Below are 17,160 nucleotides of genomic sequence, written 5' to 3' on the forward strand. Positions count from 1 at the left end.
GAATTTTCCTTCCCTTTTGCTGTAAGGAGCACGTTCTAGCCAGGGGAAATACCTGAACATTGGCGTATTTCATCTGATTGTTGGGTCAGTGTAAACAGCTGAGCATTCTGTGTGTGGCAAATTAATTTGAGCTCGAGGTTAAGGAAGTCCATCATGAAACGAAATGAAGTGATTATTTCTGTTTGGTTTGTTGTTTTTGTTTGTTTGTTTGTATATTATTAAATTCAGATTATATTCATGCAACATCAGTTCAAAGTTGCATCATTTGTTGCTGACTTAGGAATTTGTGAGAGGGTAAAGAAGAATGTTGGAGCTTTCTAAGATGTGTGATTCGTTCTGGTGATATCTCCACCATGTATTTGGTTGTGTCAATCTTGAAGACTTTTCTAACAGCACATTATGAAAGTCATAAAACTGTGGGTGCTACAGAGAATTGCTGTAATGGACTCTTCTTGTATATAAAACGCGTCACTGGCAGTTTAATTTTTCCATGTCACATCTAAGAGGATCTCAAAGCTTTATAAGCCTCTATTACAGCATTTTTAGTATCTGTAAAACAGGCATCTACTGCATATAGACCCTATGGCATTATATACAATCACTGGTATTGTCAAAATATACTTTTCTTCAGACGCGTCTTGTGAATATGACCAATGATACCCAAATTAATGCCAATTGATTCAGACCAACTCACACATGGATGGACGTTCTGTAAGTGATAGTTGTATAGACGTTCCACAGGAGTAGAATTATTTCATACAGCAATTGAGTTGGCATCAGGGAATGAGTTTACAACTGATAATTTATACTAACCTGAGTTTTCATGAATAAAGCTAAATGGGCCAGCTGCTCCATATTAGAAGAAATGCAGCTTTTGAGTGTGCATGAAGGTAATTATCAAACTGTGATTCAGACTTGGTCTTAATGAGGATAAATCTAAAGCAGATGTATTGCAGTTTTATTCCATTTTTTTGCTACAGCTATGAACAGAAATAAGATATGACACTTCTTTAGTGCCATGGTCAATAGGAAGGAACTTGTCGTTAATGTGTATGCATGCTACTATGGGATGTGCCTGGTTTACGCCCATACATCTCTAACAATGAGTCTCTCCGCTTTGCTGCTGTCGTATCAATTCTTGTCATTGACCACATTCTCCCAGATGAGTGCTGAGTACCTGTTAATGATGAGACAGGTTTTTTTTGCTCATCTTCAACTTTGTGACATTTATCCGTGTTCAAGGGTTATTTTTTTACTATGCTAATAAATCTTCTATTTTTAAAAATCTGTCTTTGGGAAAGTAATTCATAATCTTACCAATCAAATGCTTCTTTTAGTTCATGTTTATTTCATATGTGAGGAGTTTAGTAAAGGAAAAAAAATTAAGCATCACAAGTAGGAACCTTGTAGAAACAATATGGTCATCTTATAAATACAGCAGAAGGCAGTCATTGGTTGGAGAGGATTTTTTGAAGAGTAAGAACAGAGTAACTCTGAAATATTTCTTTCTCTCAGCCTTTTCTCCTTATAGTTCACCGTTATGCTATTTCAGTCATTGGAGGCACTAAAAGAGAAATGTTTCCCAGATACATCTGTACATCTGTATGTGCTGAGCTTCAGTGCTCGCCATGCTCGGTTGCCTCTGGGGCTGTATAGCATTGAGGCCGTATGCTGTACCCGGCTGGGAGAGACAGCAGGCAGATGGGGGGGATTCTTCTTTCCAGTCCTCTGATTAAACCAGTGGGCTATGAAACCAGCACTGGAAATGCAAAGGTGAGCTTACCTGGGGTGAATGGAGGAGGTGAGAGTGAAAGAAAGGAACCAAGGCAGTCCTGCTGAATGTCTGAAGCTGCACTGAAATTATTGGGTGCTGTTTTTTATCTCCTGTAGACTGAAAAAATAAAATGCTGGGAGGGAGGAGGAGCAATAATCTGATTATTGCTGCTCTCTAAGTTTTTGTGACTGCTTAAAGTATTAGACTCATAGCATCGTAGAATGATTGATATTTTATTCTTTTGATGGAGTATTTCTATGATTTAAAGCATTAAACTTTCCTTAAGCTTCTGTTAAACTTTCTGACAGCAGGAGTTGACATGGAATAATACGGATTTCAGTTCCCACTTGTGGAAACCTCTCCAGCCTTGGGTTATACAATGGAGGTAACAGGCAAAGGATACCGTTAATTTTTTCATGTACTGTTTTCTTGTTTCTAAATGTTATTTTTTTCTTTTTTGACCTTTTCTACTATTTCCAAACCCATAAGCACCTTGTAATAATATCATTTTTCAAATTATGCTGCTACTGAGAATTTTCTTATTTGCATGTGGAATTTACGTGAATCCAGAGATAATGAGGAGAGAGTGTTTGTTCAATAGTTAGCTTTTCATTAGAGATAGAACCATCATTTGAAGATGTAGTGGAGAAATTACCATTGCATGTCCCTCTGTCTCACTAAAAGTCTTCATTCTGCAAAGCTGTAAAGCTTCCATTTTTAGCAGGAAGAACTGCAGAGTAATGCAGAGACTCAAAGCAGTGGGCTGAAAATTACATTTCTTCATTCACTTTTCCAAAGGAGCCCTAATAAGTCAAACATTTCAAAATCAAATATTTTTATATGATGGTATAGGTAGCAGTATACATTTCCAAGTCTGATTTTAGGTTATCATACCTGAGGATGTAAACGTACAGAAGCATATATTCTCCTATATTTTATAACTATCACTGGACCAAAACTGAACACTTGCAGTATTTGTCTGTTTGCTCAGGTGATGGGTGAATAGCTAAGACTGCATGGGTGCCCCAGAAGCTCTGCCACTGGATGACCCAGCTGCTCTCTGTACTAAATGCTGAGAGGTCAGCCTGCATATCACAGAGTAACTGGTACTGAGCTGTGTCTACTACACATAGCAACTTGGTACCAGTCTCAGAGCTCCATTGCCACCTATACATCTTTACCCTCATGCACTGCTGAGCGATTTGCATCCTTGCCAGCACCCATGTTGTCCATGGCGTCCTCCTCCATGGCTCCCAGAGGTTCATTGCCAGCTGTGTTACAGCTTTCCTGTAAGGTTGTGCATTGACACTACAGATCTAGACTATTTTTGAGGACAGGCTTCAATTCATAAACTTGTTACATGTCCTCATCCACCTTCATCTTCAGTGCAATGTTATTGCTGGTTGTGGCTGGCACCTGTCACCACAGACTCTTGGCTGCGGTGGTACATGGAAGGACCACACTCATCTTTCAGCACTATCATGTCCTGCTGGGTCTGTTGAGAACATGCTTGATCCCTTCAATAATTAAACTATGAAGGAGCACACAGCCTGACTGCTTGTAGTAGAGAGGAGAAGCACAGACGTCCTAAGAGGTCCCTCCCCTCTACAGGTGCTATAGATTTTGGTGCCGGTTTCATTTATTGATCTTATAAAGGATGAGTAATAGAAATTTTTATCCTGGAGCCTCTGCAGACAGAACCGTGTGTCTCATGTTCCAGAGATGTCTGGCTGCAGGTGCACACCCTTTAGGGTATTAGTTCATATCACTTATTGCCCTCACTGTGCTTTGGTTTGGGACCTCTCTTAGGTGCACTGCAGCCACTAACAATCTGTTCAAGACCAGAGGAGAGCTAGTTGTGTTGAGAGACCAAATGGAAACAAGTTCACCATCTATTTGTGTCTGCATTCCCCCTCCCTGTCTGCTCACATGGGTGCAGCCCTGCTGCCCTGGCCAGCAGAACCAGCAGAGATTCCTACAAAGCCTTTGCAGTCAGTGGGACCCCTTTTCAGATCCTTTTCCTGATTCAGCGTTGAGCTCAGCATCCCAGAAATGACAAAAAGAGTAAAACCTAATGCCTTAAGTATGCAGCTGAATAGCTGGGGATATAGGGGGATATTTGCCATGGGCAAAGCAGGGCGTTGGCACTGCCTGGTCACTGCTCCTGGCATTCATCCACCTTGCTGTGACAAACTTCAACTGCTGCTGGGCTTCTGAGCAGTGTGATACCGAACTGCCCTGATGTAATTGTGCCTACAGACTGAGCAAACTATATCTGACCAACGATTAACAAAGAGAAGCAGCAGAAATATATTGCCAGATTTGCTCCAAGTACAGCTTATGTCACTGCAGAGCCTGGTGCCAGAGCTGCGGCCATTCGCATGATGCTGCAGAACTGTCCGTACTCACGTCATCAGGCTTTGCTCCAGGTTTTACCAGGTCAATAAAGAAATTGAAGGCGGAGCTTTGGATTTGTAACTTAAAATATTGTCTGATTTGAAGTCCACGATTTAAAATTGACGAGCAGAAAATTTGTATTTACACCATTGACTACCACGTGTTGGATAGGCACAACCCAGCCACCCAGCCTTCTTTCTAGAGCCCGTAGTAGTGCTCCAGCAGTGCACAGTAGAGCACGTGGCAGTATGCAGTCCCTTTGCAAAGTGTCTGTGTTAAACTTCCCTTGAACTGACCAAAGGCCAAATCATTCAGTACATGTGTCTTGGCGTGATGTACCACAGGCGCTGGATTTTATGGTTTTTATTTTGTCAGAATACGCACTCAAATTGTGTGTCAGGCTGCATGTGAGTGGGAATTGGCATTCACTTATGCAGCGTAAAAGTGTCTTGAAGCAGATTTGTATTAGTTAAACAAAATTATCAGGATTGTGCTTAGAAGGTGTAAATATTTAGTCCTACGTTTGTATAAATATTCATATATTTATGTAAACACATGTGGGAGATGTAAGTTTGATCCCTGCAGGCAGAGGAAGGAACTGAAGCCAGTTCCTTTTTTCCTGTGCGGGCAGCTCACATGTGTGTATGTATATAAATAAGCAGTGAGTCACCCTTTATATATAACATAACATACCGTTCTGTTCTCCACAGCTATAGCTCACATACTGCTTTTAAAAGCAGAGTGACTTGTCTGAAAATCGCAAATAGGTTTTCAAATTACATTTAAAGTTGATTACTTAAGAATCTCATCTGTTGGGGTTTTTTGGGTTTGGGTTTTTTTTTTGGTACTTTTCCTTGAGTGATTTAATTAAAAGTGTAATACGTTTTCCTCACACTTTCCACATAACGAGATCTCATTTTAAAGTCTTTTTACTGCTTTGTGAGCTGTGCAGGTGATGTTTTGTGCAGCTCCCGCTGCTCTCTGCTACTCCAGCGCCTGTCACAGTGGTGCAGGAAGTCTCCCTGCTGCCCAAGGGAGGCTGGGGCAGGGCTGGGAAGCAGTGAATAATTCCACCAAGGGGATCCTGTACTTGTTTGGAAGGTAGTGGTGATGTTTCTAAACAACCAACTGGTTGTATGGCAGAAAAAAATCTAGGTAGATAAAACAAAGTAAGAAGAGCGTGCTGTGGGATGCACTATCCTAGCATTTGACTTACATCATTGGACAAGAGATGAAGAAGAAAACAGCATATTGTTCTCCTGCTGTTCCTGTTTGCATCTGCAGCCTGAATACTGCATGCAGTCATCTGTCCCCATGTGAACAAGGATGCAGCAAAACAGGAGAAGGTCCGGAGAGGTGCCCAGAAATGATGAACAGCTTGTCTATGAGTAACAAGTAGACAAGAACTTGCAGAAGGAAGGGCTGTGCAAGGAAGCACACACAGCTATGGAGCTGCTTGCCTCAGAATATTGTGCAAGCAAACATTTCTATGAATTTTAAAAGTATCCAGATAAACTGATAGAAAATGAGGCTGATAGGAATGAAGTCGATGTCTCATACAGGAATTCCAAGGGCGATGTCTGTTGTAAATGGGTGGAGAATTAATCAAAAGGCATCAACATACACTTTCCCTTTCCTTAAGCTTTTCCACATGTTTCTACATCTGATGCTAACAAGGTTCTGTATGTATTATTGCATAGAAGGTACTTATTAATTCTGAATCTGTGTATTAAACTGACTGGAAAAATGTGACAACAGAAAGATCTAACTGTGCTAAAGACACTGGGCAGCTTATCAGCAAAGTGATAGAAGTACAGCATTTCATTTAGCAGCAGTAATAACCTTAATAGCATACCCCAAAAGAATGCATGCTAAATTATTAGGTTTCTGCCTTTGTAGTATACTTTGCTTAAAATAATTTAAGGCTAAAGCAGAAGAATATATAGGTGCAGATTTTCAGTTGGACTGGTAGACAGTAAGTGGTCTCTGAGAGATTATTGTGTGCCATCAGAGCAGTAATCCATGAACCAAGAGTGCCCTTCAAACGGCACAGGAACTGTTTCTGTTTGTAGAATCAAAGGCTCCTTTTCTGACAGTGCTCTTGAGTAAGTTTCCAAAATTTATTATTAGACTTGAAAGAGCTTTTTAGAAATAGGGATTTGTAAAAGATCAGAATCACTCGCAAGTCGTTCTGCATCTCCAGCCTTTTCAGGGCTGAGATACTGAGTCCGTGCAGCTTAACTGTATTGATTACATGTGTCCATCTCCTTTAAAAACGTAGATTGATTGTGTTAATTCTCAAATACCAAAAAGCTTATTGTTCTGGAGGGTTTGTTTTGTTTTGTTTTGTTTTGTTTTGTTTTGCTATGGAAACAGGTAGGAATTTCAGATTAAGCATGAAGAGGTATGCAAAAGGCAGGTAGTAAAAATGTTGGCCCAGACACTATATAAATGTAGTGACCACTGGTGAGTACAAAGAAAGAACTGTAATGGCAAGGCCCTGCTCTTTGCTGGTTTCTGTGTCCAGGTAGTACAGATTAGAGATTATGGATTCATTTCTGTTTATTAGTGCTGTTCCATGCCATTGCCACCTGATTTCAAATTATTCCTGTATGTATTCCACCACATCTGTTTTTTTCCTGCTGGGTTATATAAATTCCTATCAGAATTTGAGTGTTACTGACTTAACTGGGTCATTCTTCTTGTTGGGAATGGTAAAGTAAACTAACTGTTAATCCTCATATTGTCTAGTAATTCTGATCTGGTGAGTGGTGGCCAGGTTCCTACTGCCAGGTATACCTGCCGTTTTGGGGGATCTCCCAATATACCACTTGCCGTGGAAACAGTCCTATAGGCTTTCATCACTGCAAGTCCTATAATCTTTAATGACTGCAATGCTTGTCTTCTCCTTAAATTTCCTAGGAACATGGGTTTTAAATCAGAGGACTAAAGATTATTTTCCATTCATGTACCATGTTTGAATTTGACTACAAATGTGTGTTGTGACTTCATAGCTACATGCAACCAGTCAAATACATTCCTCTGTTTAAGCACCTTAACCAATATTCCATTTGAACACATTTCTTTTTCAATTAGAATGATGCATCATCAGGTGTGTTTCCAGCATTCCGTACTCTAAAAATACAGAAAGCAAAGCTCATTTTCTGCTATCCATTTTGCAGTTGTTTGCAATAAAAATAAAACAGAAGCAGTGCAAGCTTCTACCACGGACACTTATTTTTGGTGTAAGAATCAGGATAGCGTAGCAAGAAATCAATCAACAAAAAAAATTAATGGTTGTTTCATCTTTATTACAGAAGTAGTAATGATATAATAATTGGTATTTATTTAAGTGCCCTCAGCTATGCCTCACGTCTTACCCTCCAGATCTTTCCCTATCTTACAGCCCTCCTTTGGATGCTCCCTAGTAATTTTATGTCCCAAACTGCACCCAGTGCTTGAGATGAAGCCACAGAATGAGACAACCCCTCCCTCTCCTGCTGGCAGTGCTGGTTGGCCCTTTGGCTGCCAGGGCACACTGCTGGCTCGCATTCACCTTGTCATCAATCAGAGCCCCCAGATTCCTTTCTATGGGGCTGCTCTCCAGTGTCTCATCCTGCAGTCTGCATATGTCCAGGGTTGCCCCATCCCAGATGCAGAATCCAACACTTGCTCTTGTTTAGTACCATGTGGCTGGTGACTGCCCAGCCTTCCAGTCTGTCAAGGTCTCTCTGCAAAGCCTCTCTGCCCTCCAGGGAAGGAATGCCACGCATGCGTCGGTGTGCTACAACGTAATGGGATTTTGATTTCAATTAGCTAAAAATACAGAAAATTACAGAGTTTAATTGTTTTTAAGCCATCATTTCTATTAATGTATTCTTTGAAATCAAACACTTGACTTTGAAAGTCAAGCATTCGCAAAAAGTTGGAAAATGTCAGAATGGAGATTGTTCAAAGGGTTTTAATTTGTCCCTTGCATGTATGCATAATGATAAGATCTTTAATTATGTGATCACATAAATTTTTCACAAGAGGAATGGTGCCCGGAGAACGAATCGGGGATGTTTATTAAAGGAAGCCCTTGTCTCCAGAACCCTCGCCTTAATTGCTGCAAAGCACGGTAATTGAAGTAGAGGGCTGCAGCAGTCAAAAGCAGGCTCTCTGAGGGTCTGAAGGCACCACTGGGAAGCTGGGTTTCATTCTCTCTTTCACGGAGCAGTTAGGTGGTTTGGGAATGTCCCATATTCTGGAGGTGATCTGTTCCCAGATGCCACCCCAGCTACCTGGGCTCTGAGCACACTGCATCTGGGCTGAGCACCTCTGTGCTTTGGACAAGTGAATCGCTATAGGAACGTGAAACCTTCTGCTAAGTGAGACCCCAAAGGCCTTAGACTGATGTGGTAACGCCAAAATTGCTGACAGAATCCTCTCAGTTTTAAGTAGTCAGTTTCCTGTCTGTAAAACGGAAACGCCATCACCCAGCTACGGCAAAATTAATTAAATGCTTTAAAGCGTGAATGCCTCGGAGGAAAACACCAAATGTATAACGAGGACTCTAATTCTGGCATGCTTCCTGTAAAGGAGGCTTTGGGAACACCACTGGCTGACGGGACTAAAAAGAACACGTAAGGTTGTTGTGATTTGAGATGAGGAGTCCGGATCCTACCAGTGCTGGGCTGCAGAGTCACAGCTTGCTTAAGTGATTAGTTTTTCATCTTCCCTGCAAAACACTTTAAACCCAATGTAAGGAGTTCTACTTTATTTCCCAAACCAAACAGGGAAATTAAAAAAAAATAATCCAAGAATTAGTTATCTGCGTAACTGAAATACCGTGTGTGTGAATTCTGATCTCTACTGTTTTTTATCTTCTTGGCCTGTGGCAAAAGGCTGTATGTCAGGGTTTTGTATTCACAGTCCTCTACGTGTAAGTGTCACTGCCAATGGGGCAGAAAGATTTTCCTGTGTCCTCCTTGTATTTTTGGTCTGTTCTTGACCTTTTTAAAACTTGCATTTACCACTTTTCAGGCAAGGAAATTCATAAATCTCTTCTGCTGCGGTGAGGTTATCTATGCATGTCTTACCTTTCACACTGTGTTACCTCAGTACCTATTTTACTTTGCAGGATCTGTTGCAGAATAGTAAGTGAGAATTGATTTACTGATAGAAATGGGTCAAATACTAGTATTTAGGCAATTTTATCTACATTTGTTGCCTTAGAATAGCTCGGTACCATGAATTACGGCACATACATTTTTCAAATAATGCGACATGTATAAAATACGGAAACATGATTATTTTAGATTCAAAAGGCTCTTTAGTCATGCTTATGCATATTTGAGATGGGACATTTTTCTCCCAAATGAGGAGGAAATGAGATAGCGGCTTGCCTATTCATAATGTTACTCACTTTCCCTGCTTAAATGCATTTTTAAATGACTAGAGTATCTATGAAAAAAAGAAAAAAAGAAAGAAGAATCACTTCAGAAGAGCTGGAGTTGAGTCTCCTATTTTATCTACATTGATAAACTGGGTTCACGTGAAACAGTGAGTCTGTCATGTGGTGTGCTGACAGTGCCAGTAGGCAGGGGTTGCAGAGCCCTGCGGCTGTGTGTATCTCAGCTGTGGTTCTGCAGCCACCGAAGGGCTCTTGCAGCCAGGGAACTCCTTTGGTTTGGTCATCGATAACTGTGATTTCCCTATTAAACTATTTTGAAGCATTTCAGTAAGAAGTTCAAACTTGACAGTGGAGAATTAATACATATATAGAGATTCCATAAATGTTTAATAGTTTTTGAACTTTTGCCTCAATTCTACTGATAGTGAAAATATATTAATATAATACATTAATATATTATATTAAGAAAAATTCGTAATACATAATCTGTATGGTTTAAGTTGAAATTGTCATTACTGGTCTTTTTGCTCATAAATTAAGGCTATTTTAATAGTAATCTGCTCCTATCTATCAGGAATGTATGTATCATTGTGTGATTGTGTGTCTGCAAGACTCTTAATGTCCATGATGACAAAGAAGAGCTATTACCTTTTCATGGCAAAGAGATGGCAATGTTTCCTAAGTCACCACAGAGATTTTCACGTTTGTGTCTGTACTGCTGAGCCTCCAGTGTGCTCTGGGTGTATCTGCAAGAGCACTTTAGCAGGAGCAGGAGCACTTTAGCACTTCTGAGTGCTGCCTCCTTGTTCCCATTTAGTGCTCCTACCAAGTATTTCATAGAGTAGACTGTAATGTTCTTAAAGGAAGTGTATAGCACTTCTGTCATCCAAATCGGAATGACCTGGTGCAGCCTCATGCTGGGCCATGTGTGCAGCAGTCTCGTGGTTCTGGGCCGTGGTGGAAGCCCAGCAGCCTGCAGGTGCCTTCTTCTGTTTTGTCACTGTGTCCAGGTTGCTCTCAAGCTGCTGCCGTCCACATAGGGAAAAAAGAATTAATGATGTGACTCCATAGAGATGCCCTAGACATGGCATCTGGCTACAGTACCAAAAGCTTTGGAGTTTTCTGTAGTAAATTAAGGGTATATTGATCAGTGTTTGCTTTTTGTCTGCCCACAGTCACCAATTACAATAACGTGATAGAAGCAAACTCAGATTCAGATGACGAAGATAAATTGCATATTGTGGAAGAAGAAAGTATAACTGATGCAGCAGACTGTGATGCAAGTGTGCCAGACGATGACTTGCCAACAGACCACACAGCGCTACCAGAAAACAGTGAAAGGGAAGGGAGCACAAACAGCTGCTGGGAAGATGAAGGTAGGTTCATTTTCACTGATGATTCTTTGTAGAGTAATGTTTCTAAGAAGACCTGATAGAGTTTTTTGGTTATTTTGTTACTGAAATTCTTAGGGGCAATAAACATGTAGATATTGTGTTACACTTTATTTTCTTAGTTAAGTATTTGAGAGACAGCCCTGTGTGTGCCTCAATTCCAGCCACCATTCCTTAGCATCCACTTTGCTGAAACCTGTGACTTAAGAATAATTGCGTGACCTCACACCTAAATGAACTGAAAGCACTCATATGGCCACTAAATGTGGTCCAGCTTTTATGTAGCTGCTCATGCCAAGGTGTGCTGTGACATGTGGAGCTCGAAGCTAAACTGTTAGGTAGATAGTTTTCTTAGTTCTGCAAAATCTTTCTTCTCCAGTGTTTTATACACAGTGAGTTGCTGTTACATAAAAATGGGCTGCATTTCTTGACCCAACCAGATACGGGTGTAGGAAGCCTGTGTGTGGATTGAGACTGGGCTCAGATGTAGACCGAATATTTCTTGGGGCTACAGCTGCAGGTAGTTACACCCAATATCTTACCTAAGGCTGCCTCTGGGGAGTCTCAGATCTCTAGATATGTAATTTCATCTTTTTGGACTTCCTATTTCAAATGTGCCATTTTAATTAAGATTTGTTGACTAAAATGAAGCATTTGAACCAAACTACTGTAATTGTGTAGTGAGAATCAAATGGTATTCTCTGCCTTGGTCATTGGTTACTCAGCCAGGCTTCCATCAGACAGATTGTCTTACAGGCTTACTAAAATTACTGTAAATTTCTTATGTACAAATTACAAGTTCTGAAGCCTCTTTTGTAGCAGCCAGGAGGATTTTTTTATCTGATAGTAAGGTTTTTTAAAATAGATTGTTTGAACTTTTGGCAAAGGCTGTGTGAGAAGAAATGAAGGCGAAATTATGTTTCATGGGGCTTTGATTTGCCATGGTAAAACTCTATTTACTTTTTTATGGCTTTCATAGAAAGAAAGGTGCAAGCTGAAAATCACATCATCAGTCTCGGTTGTACATTAGAAATCCTAAGAGTAGGGTATTGAATACGTGATCTTCATCTCAAAGGGAGCAGTGCTGAGGTAGTCTGTGCAGTGCTGACGCTGTCACTGAGAGTGGCAGTTGTCTTTAGAAAACACTGTGGCAGTTTTAGTAAGTGGATTTTCATCGCTGGATTAGTGCTGAAGGTTCCTAGTTGAAGTTGGACTTGACAGAACGGGTTTTTTACAGATTCATTCGGTTCGCGAACACAAGAGTAGGAACACATGTAACATCTCTTGATCAGATTAGTTTCCTTCCGTTTCCAGTCATTCTAACTGAACTTCTACAAGACCTTCAGAACAGGTGTTTTAAATATAAGGTGTGTATCTCCAGAGGTTTAACTGAAGCAGTCACACCGGTTTGAAGAGACAAACCACGTGTATCCGGCACCGGTCGCTGTCGGGGTGCCAGCATTCATGTGTGCAGTGATCCTGTGATGTCAGCTCTTTTTGCTTCAGGTTAAACTAAAGCCTGTGCTACAAATAAGAAAGGAAACGTCAGCCCCTATTGACTTGTTATGTTAATAAACTTGAAAAAATATATATTAGCGATGTGTTTGGGTGTTTAGGATATCTCAGGCCTGGAACTAAGATAGGTTTGAAAAATTAAACAGTTAAAACAAATTGTGCCAACAGTGAAATAAACTTTCAAAACTAGTGAAATTGTGTTTTACGTGTAGGGTCCCTCTGGAATTCAAAATAGCCTTAACATACAGCATGGTAGGTGGAGCTTATGTACAGTAAGATAGATTGTGTTCTCTCAGTGTGATGGATTGCAGGTGAAGGCTACTGCATTGTATTGTATTAATTACGTTTGAGGGGAGGTTAAATGCTCACAGCATCAGCTTGATCAAGTTTTCTGTTTACAACCAAATTTTCCATTTTTCTAGTGAGTTTCTAGTGATCCATCTCTGGATCTTTGCATTGACATTGTGGTAGTGTCATGTATGGTGCCTGTGACCTGGAAATGAGCAGCATTTAGCTCTGCAAGTCCCATGTATCTCTGAGCAGCAGTTCATGAGAAATGGTCGGATGCTGCATAGAACAGAGCCAAGTAGTGCTGCCATGCTGAGGTGGCTGTGGCAGAGTCAGGCAATGCTCAGTGGCCTTAAAGAAGCCATTTGTCACCTGGTTGTGGTTTCTGAGTGGCTGACGAGATCTAATTTGATGGCTCTACCAGGTGCTGTAGAGATGCATAATAAGAGTATGGCTGAGTGTCCGTGTTCCCATCCGGTGCAAGGAGCTTGCTCAGCCCCTCTGCTGCTTGCCAGCAGTAGAATGGAACTTGCTAGAGACACTATAATTTAAGCCACATGGGTAATAACTTACAGATAGTAGCTCTGTTCCTCATAGCCTATTTCATAATGGGGAAAAATCACAAACCTTTTTAGGAAGAAAAATAGTGTAGTCGGTATCATAAATATTTTTAAGAAATGAAATTTTGGATTTGAATTTTCATTGCCTGCCATTGACTGCCATACATATTCTGAACAAAGCCTGTGGTATCAGGAGCCAAAAATACAATTGCTTCACAGTTGGGTATTGACTAATATTTTAAGTACTGTAGTGAGGTTTTTTTCAGATGCTAATTCAAATCAATGAAAGATTTATGTCTTACAGTTTCCCTTTTTACCTTTTTTTTTTTTGTGACTATCTGCAGATAGAGCTTCCCCCCTCTTCCCTTTTACGTCTGGTGGGTTTTGTCAAGGTGGACCAAACTAAGAGTCTTTTCCTTTAAGGAAGCCATTTGTATCTGGGAAATCAAACTTGCCCTGTGATTTCTCATCTCACATGTAAAGGAGGAGTTGGCTTTTCCTGTGTTTAAATGTGGCTCGTTCTGCAGTTGTGACTAGACATGCCCAAAATTTTTCCCTGCACTGAATTAAGTGAAGTAATGTAAACAGAAATATAACAGTTGGCATTTTGGATCCTACCCATCATATATTTTATCATCTTAAGTCCCCTTTGCAGGTCTTTCTTTGCACTATAGCTCTGAAGCATGTACCATCTCCAAAATAAAGCAATGACTGTTGACTGCTGTTGACTGCTATGGTATTTACATACAGTAACATAGTATACAAGTGAATAAAGGAGTGATAAAAATGGTTCTGTTTCATTATACACTCCAAAGCCATTCTGTGTTTCCCTGAAGAAAGGGAAAGCAGTGTGCAGCTTTGCAGACAGGACCTGCAAATCATCAGCTGTTTGCAAATACTGCTAAATGAAAAAAATGGAGTAAATTTAATATTTTTATGATACTCTGTTTTTGGGAAATGATGTTCTGGTGTATCAGCTGCATTTCAATAGCTCATTCTGCATTTGCTGGAGAAACACACTGTCCTGCTCCTTACCTGTCTTTACCTGCCTTCAAATAATGCCTTAATGGCTAACGTGTAGTATGGCTTCCTTTGCAAATTTAATTTCTCTCACTGTAAAATATCTCTGTGGTTCAACCAATTATGCTGGAGTAATGTGGAATCCATATTTTTGAAAGTATGTTGTCCTTTAATGCAATTAGAGAAGTGGACAAAAATGCTGTAGAAATAGCTCCTCGAATACATGACACTGGTGTGTGTATGCAGTTTTGTTGTGTTTTGTTGTTGTTTGAAGGTGTTGATTTGGGGCTTTTTTCTTATTTTTGGAATATTTGTTGTTCCTTTTCTGAAATGTAATATTCCGGCAGGAAAAGAAACAAAGGAAATCCTGGGGCCTGAAGCTCAGTCAGATGAAGTTGGATGTACAGGTATTTGTTTGTTTGTCTGTTTATCTATGTCCCTTATTCTTATAGCTTGTCTGCCAAAGCTTCAGCAGTGAGAATAAAAGGGGGTGTAACACTGGTCTTGTTGGCATAATACAACTAAAGGCCAGCAGGTAGTGTTTTAAACTAATAAGGAATACACCAAAATAAATGCAAGCTGCTCATTACCTCCTTTTATACTCTTCTACTTGTACTGATTATACAGAAAGCGAAATGAAATGTGGATCTTCAGTATCAGAATCAAACAAGGACAGACTTTTTCAAATGTAGGAAGCAAAAGGTTAAGCTGTCTTTCAAACTAAAAGGCCTAAATTGTGATACGTGCCTCACTGAAGAATTTTAGGGCAAGAAACTTAAGGTGCAAAAATGCATTGAGTTAAAGAATGCATTTTTGCAGAGTCTGTAAAGAATGCTTTGTAAAGTGTGCTTTTAGTCTTTTTTTTTTTTTTAATTGTAATTATGCCTCTGTTTCTGTGTTAAAACCTTACATGTTCCTATACCTTAAAGAGCTTAACCTATGCTAGTATTTGTAAGGAGCTGTGAAATCCTTGGACAGAGGTTGGTTTGGAGATGTGAGTTACTGATCCCTTTTCCTATTTATTTTTTTTAAAGTTTTCATTTGACATCTTATATGTTGGTTTTTTGCTCTTAGTAAAAGAAGATGAATGTGATTCCGATGCAGAAAATGAACAGAACCATGACCCTAATGTTGAAGAATTCCTTCAACAAGAAGATACAGCTGTTATTTACCCTGAAGCACCTGAGGAGGACCAGAGACAAGGCACACCAGAAGCCAGTGGTCAGGATGAAAATGGTAAATATGCCACCATTATGTTAAGCACTTGACCCCAAAGTTCTGTTGTGTGTTTTGAAAGACAACAACACATGATACTTGATTCTGTGATGCAGGACACACACTAAGAGTCAGTTGTATGGGTGCCTAAATAGTAGTTGGAAGTAAAGTCAAGATCTCGTAAATCCATTGGGGTTATTTTCCCAAAAAGACAAGGACAGAGAAAAATGAAACATTCCTTATACAAAAATAGTCATGTGATTTGTGATGGAAGACCACTGGGAAATACTGCCTTTAGACTTTGAAAACATTGTTTTATATTGCAATAAGAAAGTTTTTATTTTATTATGAGCTGTTTGTATTCTTAGTTAACTCTTCATGTAACATTTAATTGAAAACAACACCCTACCTAAATGGTTTGGAGATGTTCTGATCCGGTTGTTTATTAAAAATGTACGTATTTGAACAAAAGATGTCATTGTGGCTGCATTAGTTTACTGGAGTGTAAGGGAGAGCAGTGAAAGGGCTGCTGCTGACAGATTTGTCCCGCTCTCTCAGAATTCTTGCATTATGAGACATTTTAGTAATAAAAAAGAAGATATTTAAGAAATGAACGCATGTAGAAGAATATAGAAATATATTTAAGAAGTAAACTGAGTTCCTGTCTACATATTACTTAAGTAGGATGTGAATTTCCAATATTTTGTGATTACTTCAAATGTTTTGTAAATTTCAATTAAGTTATGTTCTTAGCAGTAGCATTTTAAAGTTTTTTAACATTTTAATCTGTAGTTGCAGTGGCGCAGCTTGTCAGGTTGGCTTTACAGACTTGCAGTGATTTCCATGTAATCATTAAAAATACACTTCAGCCTTAATAATTGAGATTGTACCTAACCCTGTAGGTTCAGCTGGAAGCGCTCTGAAAGTTGCAGTGCTGGACAGTGATGCTCAGTGTTTTAATAATTTGGAAGGGAAAATGCCAGAAAAGTGGGGATGTTTGGTAAAGGTAGATTCCTCCAAAGCTGGGGAGGGGCAAGTGAGGTGACAGAGCGTCAGAGTATTTAGTACTGGGATTTGTGAAACCTGCCATTTCAGCATTTGCTTCAATGGAAACAGAATCTAAGTTATGTTTGTGACATTTCCACTGACTTGTATTTGTGCTGAAATGCAGTATTCCTTATGGCGTGTGAATTGAATTGTAGATGTAAAAAATGAACAGAAGGGAAGCATAGAAGCATGCTGTATCCACACACAAGCATGTGTTCATTTTACCTAGTCTTGGAGAAACAGAGACTGAACTGGTTAGAACAGCACAAAAACCAGTGAAGAATGAGTGTTACCAGCTTGCTCCCATGAAGAGGGAAAAAGATCTTGTGTGACAGAAAAGTTGTTATTTTCACATAATAAAGAAAACTCATCTGACTCTCCACTGTAGTGAAAGCAATGGCATGTTCAGTGAAAATGGCAAGAAATTCCACACAAATAGAGATTGCTACTGTATAGTGCACATATGCAATCTATGGCAGTAACTGCTGGCAGATGTCATGAAGACAGATAATTCAGAAGTACTTCAGAAACTCACTGTTAATTTTGTCAGTGTTAATA

General features: G+C 39.8%; 1 protein-coding gene across 1 annotated transcript in view; it reads left to right on the top strand.

Annotated features, from left to right (window-relative positions):
* ZEB1 (zinc finger E-box binding homeobox 1) overlaps positions 1–17,160 on the top strand; it is a 100,779-nt gene that overhangs the window by 69,080 nt on the left and 14,539 nt on the right. The window contains exons 2-4 of the mRNA XM_072329101.1: positions 10,742–10,942; positions 14,688–14,747; positions 15,415–15,576. Of these exons, the coding sequence (XP_072185202.1) occupies positions 10,742–10,942; positions 14,688–14,747; positions 15,415–15,576 (423 nt within the window). The remainder of the gene's footprint in view (positions 1–10,741; positions 10,943–14,687; positions 14,748–15,414; positions 15,577–17,160) is intronic.

Source organism: Excalfactoria chinensis, chromosome 2 (assembly GCF_039878825.1).
Source record: "Excalfactoria chinensis isolate bCotChi1 chromosome 2, bCotChi1.hap2, whole genome shotgun sequence".
Taxonomy (NCBI): Eukaryota; Metazoa; Chordata; class Aves; order Galliformes; family Phasianidae; genus Excalfactoria; species Excalfactoria chinensis.